This window comes from Cyprinodon variegatus, unplaced genomic scaffold, assembly GCF_000732505.1.
Source record: "Cyprinodon variegatus isolate N-32 unplaced genomic scaffold, C_variegatus-1.0 Scaffold412, whole genome shotgun sequence".
NCBI lineage: Eukaryota > Metazoa > Chordata > Actinopteri > Cyprinodontiformes > Cyprinodontidae > Cyprinodon > Cyprinodon variegatus.
This window is the reverse complement of record NW_015150865.1, coordinates 39,347-55,844: the sequence shown is the minus strand read 5'-3', so window position 1 is coordinate 55,844 and position 16,498 is coordinate 39,347. Positions and strand designations below refer to the sequence as shown.

Below are 16,498 nucleotides of genomic sequence, written 5' to 3'. Positions count from 1 at the left end.
CAGTTTCCCCGTGTGTGTTCTGCATTTTGGGCTTTACTCCCAGAACCCATCATGACAATTAGATCTTTGCCTTTCATTTTCCCAAGTTAGCGAAACATTTGTGTTCACTGTATCCGTTGCTCCCTGGTAGTTTGGTCAACAGGCTAATCTAAAATACATTTTTGTTTGTGTTGACAACCAGCCACTTGTTGGAAATGTTTATTTTTGATGCAATTTGTTAGTAATGGAGGCAACTTGATGTCACAACTTCAGGTGGAGGAAGATAGACGTGCACGGCTTATGTCACTGCCCTGACATTATCTTTGACCTCACATTAAATGTCAACAGATTAGCAAAACCAAACCAAACTGTTTTGGAAAGTGCACTCTGTCATGTATGAAAAAAGCCTATACAAAGAAACCAAGCCAGTTTAAAACCCTTGATTTTCTTGGAAGGTTTAAACAGAGGCCAAACAGCCTCACATACATTAACATGAAAAAGTCATATTTTCTGGTGATGACTTATTTAAAAACATTTTAGAATGAATGCTTTGGTCCCCAAGGGAGGTCACACATACTAGTTTTTGAGACAAGAGATTGACTTGAAGACACAAACAGTTAGCACGTACCTTATGTGCATGTATCAACAGGTAAAGCAATGTGTGTCTTTGAGTTTAACCTTTGCAAACTGTAGTAATAAATCATAGTATCAAGCCTACTTTAATAGACCAAAGAAAATATTTAAATAGGCCCAAATTTTTGAGACTTTTTAGTTATGACTTTAATTGTAAAAAAAAAACTGTCTGACTTGTCAAGAAAATTGCACTTTTTACAAAATTATAGCCTATGTGAAATGATATTTATTGGTGAGGTGTTACTTTATTTAGTGAATATTTGCAAGGCATATGTGGAACTTAGCTTTGTACGTCCTATTCTTCATGCCATGTACAATTTGGTGCTGCATGTTCTGCTTGAGTAGGCAATGGATCCCCACTTGCTGTGGAGAGCCATATAAGCCACTTGTACTCATTCATGATTGTTTTCTGATGAGACCTAATATGGCTGACCCTCTATGGGCACTCGCAAATGGAGTGAGTAGTGGGTAGGGGGAGGTAGTAGCCACTGATTGGAAAAGGCCCTAGTGTTTCATGTGTTAATCCAGCCCCCTCTGCATATATCTTCAGTATGAATGCAGCACCATGAGCATGTTCTGTTTAATATTTAATCATACATTATTATTTTTGTGGAATTTTTGTATTTTAATACTAGTATTATTGTTAGTTAATTTTCAGACTAAGCTCTTGCAATAAATACGTTATTTCATGATTTCAAGTTTCACATTTGTTTGGGGTTGATACACCTCTGGACAAGAAATCTACTTTCCTAACAGCCATGATATGTGGAAGAGTTTAGCTGTTTAATAACATTAGCCACATGTAACAAGGAGAGTACAGTATTAATTCTTAATCATGCATCAGTTATTAAAATACAGAAATATAGGTGTTTTGGTGTCTGTTAATCCCCTGTATTTATTTAATCAACTCAGGAACATGACTAATTAAACTTTATACTAATTTTATTTTGTTATTCAAGCTGTACATTCTAATACATAAGCTGGCTAATTACTTAAACAAAATCCTATTCAGAGTTTTATCACTCCAAAATTACAGTCCTAAAAACTCTTTAGTATAAATTGTCTATTCTGAAATGCAATTTAATTTTATACTTTACAAACTGTAAATTAATATACACTTTGACATAGAAAACAGACACTCAATGAAGTATATATAGAAAAGACCAGAGACATCTGTTCAGACACACCTTTGCAAGGAAAAGGAGATAACCGTGGGCTGCCATGGACCTGCTACCTGGAAAAACAGCTATGGTCGCAATCATTTATAGCAGGCAATAAATCACAAAGCCCAACGACAAGCATGTTTCCCACTGATTGAGTACTCACAGAGTAAGAGGGGTCTGCTCTTTCTTGCTCCTTCTGTTCCAGCCAAGATACAGTCACTACTTCCAGCTAAGAGAGAAACAGAGAAAGAACAGCGAGAAATCAAGAGTGAGGAAAAAGCTCAGCAAGCCTTAAAACTATGATGAGTCAACTGATAGCACAAAGAATACAGCCAATAATACCAGATGTTATCATCTTAACCTATATTCGGGAATTTAGTTCTCCACTACAGAACCAATAACGATTCCTAGATGCTGTGTTGTCCTGGGTATTTGCCCCATTTAACGTTTATACTGCCAAGATCATTAGAGCCTACCTGAAACCCTGTTCTTCAGTTTAGACATTGATTTTCCTATCTAGGATTACAAATGATCTTTAGACCCCTCGCCCCAATAATGACTAAAACAACATTTTATACTAAATACTCCTGGAAACCTCAGATACTAACACTTATATTATGAAAAATATTTTCATTAAAAATATTTCATATGTGTTTCAATGTGTTTATGAGCAAACAGTTTGATAACTCTAGCAATGATTACATTTTTTGAGAAGGTTGTCTGAAAAAATTTAATTTAATGCCTCAGCTTGAGATGCTTTTCTGAGCTATGGTTAGAAAAATCATTGTGACTATGTAAACAGTAGCTGGATGACCAACCGCTGGACACCACTGCAGAAGGAACTCATCAGGAAAAAGCTGAGGATTTGAGAGATACTGTGTCAAGTTAAAGTAAAAAAAACTTCAGTTTGCAGGTTATAAGAAAATCCTGGTTGAAGGTTCTGTGGCAGAATTCAAGATCCATGTAAAGAAAACAGGGCTTGTCCATGGTTGTGTTTGGTTAGGGTGGACAACTGCAGCGTCTCCAGGTTATTGTGCGAAAGCAGCATTCTATCTTTATCATCACCTTTTCACTCTTTTCTCTACCACAACTTCATGTCTATACTTTCACTAATACTCCTTTTTGCAATATCTGGGACCAGGTTGTGGGGGGGCTGCAATCTAAGCTGAGACTCCTAGACCTCCTTCTACCAAGAAACCTCCCCCAGCTCCTTTGGGGAAAGTTTCAGGTTGTCAAGGGCCAGCCGAAAGAAAAGAAAAGAAAAAAGGCTATGTCCGATTGTCCACCTTAATCACTATATAGAGCCCTATATAGTGGTTCCCCCATTTGAGATGAATTTGAGACACTGAACTAGGGAATTCATAAGAAAAAAACAAACAAACAAAAAAGCCCTCCTTTTCAACTATTCCATTTAACTGAGCTGAGTCGACTCATTCAAGCCGAACTCTTTCTAGCAGCTAAACTCTCAGATATGAAACAACACTGATTCTCATCATATCTTACACTGTTTTTGAATAAATGGATGCTGTTTTGTTGTTGATATAAATATCCCTTTTATTAACGGGGTCATTTCTCAGTTATCACAATAGGGGAAATTTAATTGATGATACAGCAGAACAGTGTGAAAAAACAAACAAATAAATAGAAAGGCCTATGTAAAGCAGAACAAATAGATCAATATATATGTAATAGTAGTTGTAATAAAGAGGGTTAATAAAGCAACCAATAAACAAGTACAGCTTCCACTTTCTTCAAATTCATTTTTCTGTAATTTTTTTTAGTTGGATTCCCATTAGCTTCCATTGCAGAGGTTGCTGGTCTTCCTGGGGTCCATAATAACAAAACACAAAAATATAACTAACTAACAGTGTATATGATTAAAAAATAAACACATACTTCATTAGATGTTTTAAAGCTATAAAAGCTACCCAGCACCGACTGCAAAATTGACCAAAACAAGGAATGCAGTCCAGAGAACAATTCATACAAAATAAATAGTTTATTCAAAGCAGTGATCTTTGTTTTATGGTATTCTTTAAAATGTTTTGATCTTGATTTCCCTGACACTACATGGGGACAAATTCCACTCTACAGTCACTCTATATATAACAGTTTTGTTCATAAAATAGCTTTTACAGCTTGGAACTATAACCGTGTTTTTGCTGACTCTGCGTGTTATGTGCTCATGGTAATGTCTGCTGAATAGTATTTGTTCTTTAAAATAAGGATGCGTATTATTAATCATAACCTTTTGCATAAACAGCAGAATACTGTATTTTACTGCTGCCTCCACAGTTAACACCACAAAATGTATCTTTAGAGAACTTTACCATCTACTCGACAGCTTCCTGAGTTACTGTTTTAAAGTCGAATGGCCAGTTTTTACCACACATTATACTATCTAATTTACATGAGTCGCTAACAGTAATATTCATGTCTGATCTTAAATCATTTACTTTATTTATAAGGAAGTTGTTAAAATAATTTGAAATTTTATATGGCTTTGTGATGAACTACCCTTCACATTCCACAAATGTGAAAATATGTTGACTTTTTCAATTTGAAATAATCACTTCTTTTGCTATGATTTAGTTTTGTGACCTTGTTTCTCAATAAGCAGTAGGTTTTTTGGTCTTCAGAATGTCTTTTTTTTTTCTTTGGACACTGTCGAAAGTTTGAAATATTTTGTTCAAATAGCATACATGAGAGCTGAGAGGTTTCATAAAAATATCCCTATAAAATCACCACAGACAAGAAAAATTTCACATGATAATATTTCCAAATATATTTTTTTTAAAGCTACAAATAAATGAACAGGATTTTTGTAAAACACGTCCATGAAATAAGAGTTCATCCCTCCTCCTCTATCAGTCTTCCTGTTCCTTTGATTACTGTAATAATCAAGCACTCCATGTTTCATTTTGAGGACAGCTTTTGTGATATGGCCTACTGTCAAAAAAAATAAAAATAAAAAAAAGCATCAAAAACATAGCACACTTTGGGGGCTATTGGAAGGCCAGACCACACGCTCACAACAGCCATCTCTCTCCTTCAATGTCCTTGACCATTTTACAGGACAGCCTTTTTCAATGTGGCTCAGCCGAAATGCGCAGAGAGTACACATTCATCCAGATGGAGCTGCCTTTGGTCTAACGTCTGCAAGCAGCACTTATTTTCTGTAACCGTGTTTATTCCTCCTTAGATTTATAGAGTGAAAAAATCTTCTTGAAAATGTAACACAGAGCTCTCTCCTTTTCTGCTCCCTAGTCTGTGTGGTACAGACCACCTCTGCTCATATTACACCAGGGAGAAACAAAACATAGTTGTTTTAATCTGACAAATGTGCTTACATTTTAACATCAAATTTATCATATTTACACATTTATTAACAAACAACTGGGTTGAAATCTGGACCAAAGGTTACTTTTTCCTGGCTCCATAATTTTTGTATGTATGATCAAGCACAGTGTGCAGAGGAGAATTAATGTGGCCACCAGAAGCAAAGGTAACAAGGTGACTGGGGGCATTGTCATGTAATTTCTGTTACAAAATATATTAAAAGATTAATCATTACTAGATTTTTTTTCATTTAGTTTTAGAGGAGCGTTTATGTGCAGGATGCAAAAGAGGCAGGTCATCTCTGCCCCGCTACAAAAGGGGCAGGGACCGGCAGCTACCACCGTTCTTCATAACATGCTTAGGATGAGATAAATCATTCTATCATTCTGTATAATTTATTAGGTTGGATACCGAATATCCTATCTTGTTTCCATTCTTGGATTTTTAAGAAGCCCCCTGGACTAGACAGTTTGTAGATGCTAGGAATGTTATTTCCCAATGTATATAGTGTCGGCCTGAAATGCTCCATCAGTGTTACTGCAGAGAATGTTCCTTTGGTCCTTTTACCTTCAGAGTCAGACCTTGGATAAGTCAAAGGAAAAAAAGTAATATGTGGAATGTGCATTCTTGGAAAAAGATCAACAGAAAACTTTTAAAATAATTCTGTGCTTCAGTGAGCTATGTGTTAACAGAAAAAAAGGAGTATTAATAATCCCTATAACTTCAACAATTTAACACAAAACAAAACTAATTGTAAAGACCTGGATGTCTGCGCCTCATCACCAGAGGCTATTTACTCATTCTAATTTAGTTTCCTGCAAGACAGACTAAATTAATGTAATCACAAAAGGAATGAGTGGTTGGGCGGATAAATAAAACCCTGGCATATGCTTTACATCACAAAAGACATAACAAACAGCAATATATTTTGTGAAATAAAAATAGAAAACCTAATAAAGTGTTAGAGTTGTACAGGAGCTATTCTTCAATACAACTAAAAGATTTGTAAAAATTGTTTCCATTTGGTTCTTATTTGAAAAAGCGAAAACTTTAAGCAAGATGAAATACATTGAAATTCAAGAGAGAATCCATTGCAAAAACCCATTGCCTTTTTCATTGTTGATGTTAAGACTTTGTAAGAGAATTATTATGTCAGATGTGTTTTGACTGAATTTAACAAAGATTGGGCACAGGAAAATATAAGGTTTTAAAATGAAAACCTTGTTTTAATGTTTTTGTTTAACATGATGTGACATGTCTGCAGGCCGCAAGAAACCTTGAACCGTCGCAGAATTGGGGAAGGCCAAACAGGATGGAGCAAAGTTGCTTTATATAATCAATCATTGGAAATCAAAAATTATTAAGGATCTTCTATTCTGCAAAGAACACTCCCTGAAACTACAGTTTAAGTAAGGCCATTTATACGAATGCTAACAAACCAGAATAAAATGTCAACAAAGTAATAAACTAGCTGTTAATAATAGTGAAACTCTAGAGTCACTACTCTTTACTGCATTTCTTCTTATAATGTTTTTTTCCATCTTTGGCACCTCTGCTGAGTTGCTAACTGCTACCAACTGTTAGTTGGGCCCAGAGCAACCAAAGAGACGGAAGGTGCCTGGAGAACCCAAAACATGATATTAATGAGTAGACTGCTCAATCTTATCATAACATTTTTTTACAGCAAAATATCATACAAAGAAGAATTGATTCATCATTTTAAATACCATCTTTACTCTGCATAAAGTCACAGGTGGATGTCAGAAGACAGAAGGCAAGTATCATCTTGTATTCAAAGAAATTGAGAAACTGTTTTTCTGAAAAAAGACATCAGCGTCATCTATACTCTATATTAGCTTTTTAGCTGTCCTTCTATATCAAATGTTCAGGTGGATTACTTTGATCGATCAGTTACCTTAGAAAATGTTTTTCTTTTGAGTCTAGTAATTAAATCTCCTGATAAATGTTTAAGGTTAGCTAAAGCGGCTCACCAAAATACCCTATTTTCATTTCAGTACTATAAAAACAGCTGTTGTATCATTGTCCTTGTCCTAACAACAGTCTGTAAGGTTATCTTGAAAGAAAATACATGCTCATACAACTTTGCCACCCTTTAGAGCACAGATCCTGTTCCGTGATATTTTTGAGAGACTATGATGTTGTTTTTTTTATTTTGTTCTCAATTATTGTTCAGAAAAGTCAAGGCAATGGCTCTCTTTCAGCATAAGCACAACAAACAAACAAATAACAAAAATAAATTCTCAAACTTAAGGCATTTGAAAAGGCTATGATTCATGTTTCAGCATTTCATGGTATTACCTGTTGTTAGTTAGCCAGTTACAAGAAAAAATATTTTAAAGAGGCTGAAAGCTTATTCAATGTTATTTAACCACCACATTTTTTCTTATAACATTGTTTGCATGTCCTTATTGAATAACTGGCCTTAGGCTTTCTTCAAAAGTTCTGAAATTAGAACCATGATGTAATCTCCTAGTTTGGATAATAGGTGATTCATTAGTAAACAATGAGTAAAAGAAAGTACAGAAAATCTGTTAGGTGCATAGACTTGAACTAGACCACGAAGGAGAGGGGTATAATATTGTAAAATAAAAAAAAAATGTGCAAAAAAAGAAAGCCAAATATGTTTAGGAATTAATTTTATTGGAATTGAACTTTGTTTCAGGTTCTTTGTCAACCCCACAAATCCTACTTTTTTTCCTGGACTTGAAATTTGGTGAAACAAGTAATGGGAACAACAGTTCTTTAGAATGATCTGGATTACTATAACCAGTACATCAAAATTATTCATTCAAAAGATTCATTCACCCAATCACTGAGTTCATGTATCTGCAGTTATGGTTTTATACTACAAATGAGCTACTTCAATTACATAGTGCGCTATTGACAAAGCTTTAACTGCATTTTCCGCTCCTTCACATTTATCAGGCAATAGATATGGCTTTAATGGCATTAAGAGTGCTAATCATTGACCTTTACCGCCTTAGCTTTGCCAAGCTAACCTTCTTAACACAGATAAATGCTGAAGAGCAGGGATTCCCCAAGTAGTATTCACCAGAAATAGCTATGATTAACCTTCTTCAGGACTGTACAAATTAGTGGTGATTTGTAGTGAGCTGTCATAGAGATGGTTCAGTCACTCACTTACTGTACAAATCAGGCTGTGATTTGCTTGGGCTGTGTACCAGTGTATGAATGAGTGGCCGATGTGTTCACACTGTTTGGACGTGATGTGGCCAACGAATCACGCCCTTGTTCTTGCAGCATGTATTTGACAAGGAGAGTAATGGTGTTTCACCTTCTCACATAATATGCCAAATAACTAAGACGGTTGGAAATAATCTGAAACAGATAATGGTGATTTATTTGACAGTTCTGTTTCTCTGCTGTTATCTGGAAATTTATCTTTTGTTTACAAGTGATTTCATTATATGCATTAATGCCCAAAAAGTGTATTTTTTTTTTATTTGTCTTTCAATGTAATTAAAAGAAAAACTACATTCAGACTGCTTAAATAATGTAAAAACACGTTAGTTTGGCCCTAACAGTTCTATGCAGGGTTCATCCACGAGTTTAGCCCTAAGTAGACACCGCTGGATCACCCAGGATTCATGTTGCTGCCAGGAATGAATGGTTTCTTGATGCTTTGAAACAGTGTATGGGCCCACTCCAGCAGCCAATGCTTGACTTGAAAATGAAAGATGAAGTGCATTTTATTTTAAAGTTTCCAATGGCTCCCTAAAGGTTAGTCAATTTTCTCCAGTCCTTTATGTAAAAAAAGTGGAGTTTGAATGCTAGCTGCATCTGCTTTACGGTCACTTAGAAATACAAGTGTCGAACATACAATATGCCAACCCAGAGGCGGGTGCATGACGACAGCCTACATATTATTCACCAGAAAAATGACATACTGATAGCAACAATAAACTCTTTACAGTACACGACAGACTTCACTGCAATAATAATTATTATTGTGTATTTTCACTGTTAGACCTGGTGGCATTAAAACCCCATCATACCACTATTCCTTCTATCCTCTCTTAATAAGTCTTGTTTTAATGACAAGACAAAACTTAACATGATTTAGTGGAACTGCATAGAAGGTTGGTAGAGTTAAAACTAGGGTTGGGCACTAAATATCTATAATAGGTCAGAACTGGTTGTAACCTGTTTTGCAGGAATTGTTAATTTATTTTTTATTTTATTATCGATTTCTAGTTTCAAAGCACAGTCCGCTGACTAGAAATAGAGCCTGCCAAATATCACCAAAGAGGAATCTGCAGAAGGGTGTACACAACCATCTGTTTGGGTGGCAGCATTCAAAAGTGTGGTTTAAACTTAAAGAAATGACTAGTTGGCAATGGGATTATATTATGCTAAGGACAGCATTTTATAATAGCTAACATGATTAACCACTACCTACTGTACAAGTTCAGGGTGAGAGCATCGTCTTTGACCTGCTGGCCATGTCTATGAACAGCTGCAGCAATGTTGTAAGGTAGGTTACCAGATAGAATTTGTTCCTCCTTTTAATTCATCTTTCTTTCTCTCGTTTTTCATATTAACAGATACCTACCTCGTTTCCTATGCGGTCTGGATAGCATGTAAACTTTAATGTAAATCCAGATTCAACATTCAGCCTAATACTGCACTACAGCCAGAATCGGGTACATAAAATAAAATAAAAAATGGCCTCATACAGCATGAATACCTGCAGCATCAGACATTGTATGCATGTAAATATGTTTTAACAAGATTTTCCAAAAGAATGCTCCATGCCGCTGTCGCTACTCCACAGCCGCGACTAATAACAACGATGGCACAGGACCGCGCAGTGGAGGAGGAGTTACGAGACCAACAAGGAGCAAACAGTAATGATTATCTGTCCGAATGGTAAGTTAACTAAGTCTGCTATTAAGTCCACTATATAGTTCCTACTCTATATAGTGATTGAGGGGTTAGGGCTGACACAGTAAACTTGTATGAGCTATGAGAACAGCAACTTTTAGAGAGTGTACAAGGAGAAATGGTCTCATGCATGCTCTTTCATGCATTTAAAGTTGTAGGGAAACAGCTGTTCCAACCGTTGCATTTCCCCGAGTGGTGAAGGACTTTTATCGTTTATCAAAAGGGCAGGATTGTTGTGTTCGCAAGCAACTTTGATTGCGGCTGGTTTCTCAGAATCATCTTGCTAACTAGTTAGCAGCTTAGTGCCAGTAGGTTCCCAATGGGAAATTACATTGGGAACAAGTAGCAATTAAGAACAACACTGTCAAGGAACGCTATGGACAGCGGAAACATGCAAGAGGAGGAGAGTTTTGTGTCGGAGGTTGGGGATGAGTCATCACCATCATACATTTTTTATTTAGAGGAAGAAAGTGGGGATAAAGATATTGTGGAAGAGGACGCCAGGGCGGCAAAAGCTTTGTTTGGTGTAGAAGGCTTACAGCCTGTTTGAGCCCTTGCCTTGCAACGCTGCCAGTTCTGTTAGCTCTACATCTGCTAAAGAAACAGACGGCCATCCCCATGAACACTGGGGAGTAACAGTGTTCATGGGGTAAAGTAAATGATTCTTATTTCTTATTTCAACTGTTGCGTATATTAGCTGCGACATATGAATCAAGATGCAATGAGTGAAACGTAATTGACAGATGACCGTTGATATATGATTTGCCGAATTTCGGTGTACAAGCTAAAGTATAATTACCTGGCCTGCATAAATGAAAAAGACCTCACAGATTTTAAGACAGGATTTCTTTTTTTTTATTGGGACAATATCGTATGATAAAGAGTACATTTATATACATGTTTAAGCCAGAATGATTTGACATTTAAATATGATTTCCCTACGATTTTAATAGCCATTCCCTCTCAGGAATTGTTACAGGGTTGAACATGTGCATTTTTTCTTATTGGGGTTTTAAAATATTCAGAAAAATCCTCCACAATACCTTAAAAATGTTCAAGGGATTAAATTTCATTGAGATGTTCAGACCATTTCATACAGGCAAAAGTCTCTTTGCTTGTAACAACCTTTCTGAACAGTGTTGTTAAAGAATCAGGTCAAGAATAGATAGGAACCTGGGATCAAAACAAGGAACCAACCATAGTTCAAAACAAAGTTCCCTGAGTAACAATTTTATTGTTAGCAAGTTTATGACAAAATATACAAAAATTAGACACAGGCCCTATGTGGAGCTAATCAAACTATATCTAGAAGATGTTAGGCAAATGTTAATAATCACAAAAGGTTTTTTATAATCATAGCAGCAGTAAAGCAGCATGGGCTCTTTTGCCCAAAAGCGTATGTGTTTGCCTTGTTTTGTTCGACTTGTCTTTGAAATTACACAGAGGTGGGGAAACATACACTTTTAGGGCATCATTTGGCTCAGAGGGAGCTTGAATAAAGGATTGGACTATTTAATAAATTATGGCTTCAGAGTTATAGTTCTGATCAAACAGTTTTCCTTCTAAAAAGTACTAAAACTGTTGAACAAGTTTCAGATTATCTGTCTTCTTTTGCCATAAAAAATGTATCTAAACCCCCTCCACTAATGCCTTGTTGTCACAGAAATCCAATGACTGCAAGTGCCCAAAGCTAGAGTGACATTACACCAGCTATACAGATTATGAGTGATAGGGAAACCCTTTCTCAGTTTCATTAAAGTGCCAAAAATAAATAATTCATGGTATTAAATCTCAGGCCTCTTAAGTATTCCTTTACGTTGCATCAGGCCTTTTCTATCCAACAAATGTATTCCACTGGAAGTTAAGCGTTTAACTGCTCTAAGATCTGTTGCCAATTTATTGCACAGACAATAAAAAGTCTCATTTGTCAAGTAGCACAAAGAAGCGGATAATATGAGAGTCATTCTTCAGCAAAAGCATACTTAAGCGGACATAGACTAAATGAGACATTTCACTTTAACATACAGTAAATTAGGTAAACCTCTTTATTTGTGTGAGCTGACAAGCTAAGTTAGAAAATCTTTTATTTAAAGTCAGAATGGCAAAGGAAAACAAAAAAACCCACATAAAGAAACGTTGGTTAACCTCTAAATGAACCTGCAGTTAAAAGATTAAAACAAAGGCCTGTGTTCACAAGAATCCTAATAGCAGCTCTTAGGTCATTTTAAGGCAAAACTTGGAATTTGTTTAATCTAATACTATTCCTAGCATTTTACCTCAGTAAAGACCTTTTAATAAGCCTCAAGGTGTCTTAAGCAGATAAGATGGTGAGAACAGAAATCCTATCAATGATTGGCTGATCCAGCACATAAATAGTGAAAGATAAAAACTCATAAACATTATTTAACATTCATACAATTAATGAGTGATTAAATAATTAAAATAATCTACATTTATCATCCCCTAAATGTGGGCAAAAATAGTTTCATTGGTTGAATGGGTTAAATGCAAAACTCTAACGTAATTTTATTCAGAGTAAAACAATAATAATCAAATAAATACTGAATAATTGTGAATAGAAAATGGACAAATTTACGTTATTTAATGTATCCAGTGTTTAGAAACACTAGCATATTTTATTTAAAAAAAAATGCTTTTTTAAAGCAAATTTGTGTTCTTTATGATCGTAGTAGTTATGTCCTTGGATGTTTTTCACAGTCCTATTCTTTTTTAGTGTTTTTTTTAAGCTACACACTTTTTTTATTACCTGTTCTAAGTTTAAAATTTCTAGAGTCCTTAAAATCTTAGAAATGGTTTGGCAGTCTGCTTGGTATCAATAAATGTTTTTCGTCTGTTCTTGAGTATCTACAATAAGGAAATAATCAAAAACAGCCCTAAGACATATATTTTTCTCTTATAAGTTTGATAAAAGTGAGTTATTGATTATTCCTGTCAGGTGGTAAAATGAGGCAGGTGAAATTGAACTCAGCTATCTAAAAAATTGGTCTGGCAGGACCTATTAGTCCTAGGTGTTGCTTTGAAAATGTATCCATACAGCAACTGCAGTAATGACTTAAAGGAAAAGTCTGGTCATATTCGGAATTCAAACTTCTGAAAGTAATTTCAATATAAAATGATTACATTCTGTTCGATAAATGATAAACGTTTTTAATTAGGAGTAATTTTCATTTGAATGTGCTTTACTGGAGCCATCCATGTTCCTCAAAGAACACTACTGCACCCACCGGTTTGTGACGTCACGTTGTGGTATCTATCGGCTGTTGATCAAGTCCCAATGCTCTATCTAGTGTTTGTCACTCCATGCTATTATCCAAGCCATCTTGAAAATATTCTTCTTCGAAATGTTTGCTACATATTACGTGTTTTTTTTTCTCTGGCCAGAAGTTTGATGGCAAATCCCACCTCTTCAGGTTGGCAATCCAACGACAAACCCTCGGTGGATCATGAATCGGAAAGGTAAAATAACTCATTCTTTTTTCACTTGTTAATACCCAATATATCGCAACATCCAACTGCCATGAACGTGGCCATTGTCACTTTAACTATAGCTCTCGTGAATTTCAATGCTGAAGTTCTCTCGAAATCTAAAATAATTGTTGTTGATTGCAGGTGTGTATAATAGTTCCCATTGATTTTGCCTGTAAAGCCAGGCTTACCTCACTGTGACGTCATTGCTGGAAGATGTCAGGAGTGAGGAGTTACTATATTTGGGCAAAAATGGCCACTCACAGACTCAATGATCGCAATCAAAAATATTATTTTTACTTTTTTACGGATTAATGTTAAATTCATTTAATCACCACAATCGCATGAGTTTTAAGTATAGATAATGATCCGTTTATTATGCTTTGCTGAATAGACGTTTCCTTTAAAAGTGGATGGGGAAATCCTTATTTTCATACAGGTTAGTTGGTTTTAATAGCATTTTAACCATTGAAAAAATAATTATTTAGAAACCCCAAACCTATAACTTTCTTTGTTTTCTTTGTTTGATTTTTAAATGTTTCCTTTTTATCTAAGAATGTTGCTTATATCTACAAGAAAGAAAGACAAATACATTTTGTAGAGGGCAAATATTGTAAATGTCACTGTCATCCATCTTTTTTTCAAAACTAATCATTAATTAACAATGTTGAAAGAATTTAATGAAAATATCTTTGCTCAAGGAGAGAAACAATGAAGCAGCCCTAGTTAAAATGTACTTCAATGAAACGTGAAGACTCCTTCTGTAAACCTATGATTAAAGAAAGAAAAATAGGATATTGGTGAAAAAAAAGGTTCAATCATAAACTGTTGATACTATAACACCAGCATCTTCACACCCTACAGTATCATCACAGCTACTCAGGCTTCTGTCAACACTGCCTGGCTTCCTCCTTGGCGTGGCAATTGCAGCTGTCAGTCACCCGAGTAATGTGTACGACAGCTGTGGTATTTCAGACAATGAAGAGGGACTTTATCATCCTTCCTCCAGTAGGTCATATGACAGATGACTAATTTTAGGTAAGACTGGTGTGTGCAATTCAACTATTTTCATTGGTTTGGCTTTGATTCGGTATTGTCATCATATGAATCAACTTCACAGCTGTCTATTTGCTCTCCAGGACCAACAATCACAAAATAAGTGTACAATCGGTTGATCCTGAAGTATTGCAGTGAAAGCTTCCAGCAGCAATAAGAGAGAAGGGACTCTAGTGCATAGTTAACAGTAGAGATGAAACAGTGCAACCAGTTTACAGGATAACTTAATCTATATCCTACCTGGAAGACAGAGATGAGATGTACATTCTGCAAAATATTTGGGAATTCCCCTTTTTTTTAAAAGATTTCAAAAATTATGCTTTAGAGAAGCTGCCTGATTGGAAAGCATTCCATTTAGTTTTGACAGGTTCATATATTAAGTTCATTTTTTTTTCTTTTTTTCCCATGCTTGTATAATTGACCCAATGCTATGAAATTTTAATTAAAATGTTTAGTTTGTGTGCTTTTACAAGGAGATTAAGGGTTTCATTAATGAAAAATTAAGTTAAAAAAAAAAAAAAACTCTCTTCAGAGTATAGTTAATCCTTTTAAAGTAATAATGTCAGTAATTTACAGATGGGATATAGAGTTCCCTGAGAAAAAGGAGCAACTTTAATTCATAAAGAAGCACTTTCTGCGCAGCTTTAAAAGCCCTAAGACAAGAATATATTTAAAGTAAATAGCTCTATTATTTGATAAATATTAAGCTAGAAATTATTTGGTTATTATACAAGGTTGTTTGTTTTAACATATATATATATTTGATTGGTGAAATGAGAATGAAATAAATTCCTTTTTATAAGAAAATAATTTCATTTTAGGTATCTAATTTCACATTGTTCACTATATTGATCATATTTTACAATACTATTATACTGATCATATTTGTACAGGTTAGTGTAGGAAAGGGGAGTGCATATCAGCAGCTGATGTTAAGCTGGGGAGATTCAGCTTAGAACCCACCAAGACAAACTAGAAGTTTAGTAGTTTTGTTTAGTAAGGTTGTATCTTGCTAAGATTATTCTGTAGACTATACCAGCTGCTTGGTTATGATGGTTAATGTATTCCTTTCCTGCCAGTATCTTACAACCTGCTCTGAGATGGTGGATTGTTTCTGGTGCATCTTTGCATAGCCTTCACCTAGGATTGCTTGGTATGGTATATCTAAAGAGCTGGTTATACTCCTTGCAGCAGTCTGTCGCAGTGAGATTGTAGGGTGGTCTGCACTATGTTATTCCAAACCAAAACACAAGAGGAACAATCACAAGCTAGCTGTGGGTCTAGATACGGCTGAGGCGGTAAGGAAGTGGGGACAATTCTGTGCGACAACTGAGGGACATGAGGGTGGAAAAGAGCAGGGATCCAGGTGGAAAAAGGGTCCCAGCATTCTTGGGCACCTCACTCTTCTAGCTGGTCCAACTTCATGAGTCGTTTTCCGCAATGGCAGTCACACAAAGAAAACAAGCCGGTACGGTACCAAACATGAAATACACATAGAGTAGCGTGGATGTTGATTTGACCAATCAGAGGCCTCCTGTCGTCACTGTCTGCGGTCACCTACAATTTTGGAGTGGTACTGCAGAGTGTCTGCGGCAGGGGCGGAGGCATATTTTTTTTCACTGTGACACACACGCAGACGACCTAGTTTCCGAGTATAAATCAGCCTTAAGCCTTTATTGCTCTGATGCTCAGGGCCTGCTCCTGTGCTGCCATGATCAGTGCTTCTGTGCCATCCTTCAGCCTGGCGCTCTCTAGCCATTGGTTGGATTTGGTCATATCAGCCACTTAAGCTATCTTTTGGTGGTACATCTCATGTAGGGTTTTTTGCTCTCATGATAGTTCCTCCAGTTCCTTCATTTCCAGCTTCCACTATTTTAGAAATTCAACGAGCACTTCATCCCTTGGGGCCATCTTAC

At 35.8% G+C, this 16,498-nt stretch overlaps 1 protein-coding gene across 2 annotated transcripts in view; it reads right to left on the bottom strand.

The window, feature by feature from the left end:
• LOC107093188 (contactin-4-like) overlaps window positions 1-2,001 on the bottom strand; it is a 124,818-nt gene extending 122,817 nt beyond the window's left edge. Inside the window, exons 1-2 of one of the 2 annotated variants that reach the window (XM_015388061.1) lie at window positions 1,939-1,992; window positions 1,800-1,846 (exon numbers count right to left, since the gene is read on the bottom strand). In XM_015388061.1, the coding sequence (XP_015243547.1) occupies window positions 1,800-1,835 (36 nt within the window). In that variant the 5' untranslated portion in view covers window positions 1,836-1,846; window positions 1,939-1,992. Of the gene's footprint in view, window positions 1-1,799; window positions 1,847-1,938 lie in introns of both variants that reach the window. The other variant, XM_015388062.1, reaches the window with a different exon arrangement.
• Window positions 2,002-16,498: the final 14,497 nt, after the last annotated feature.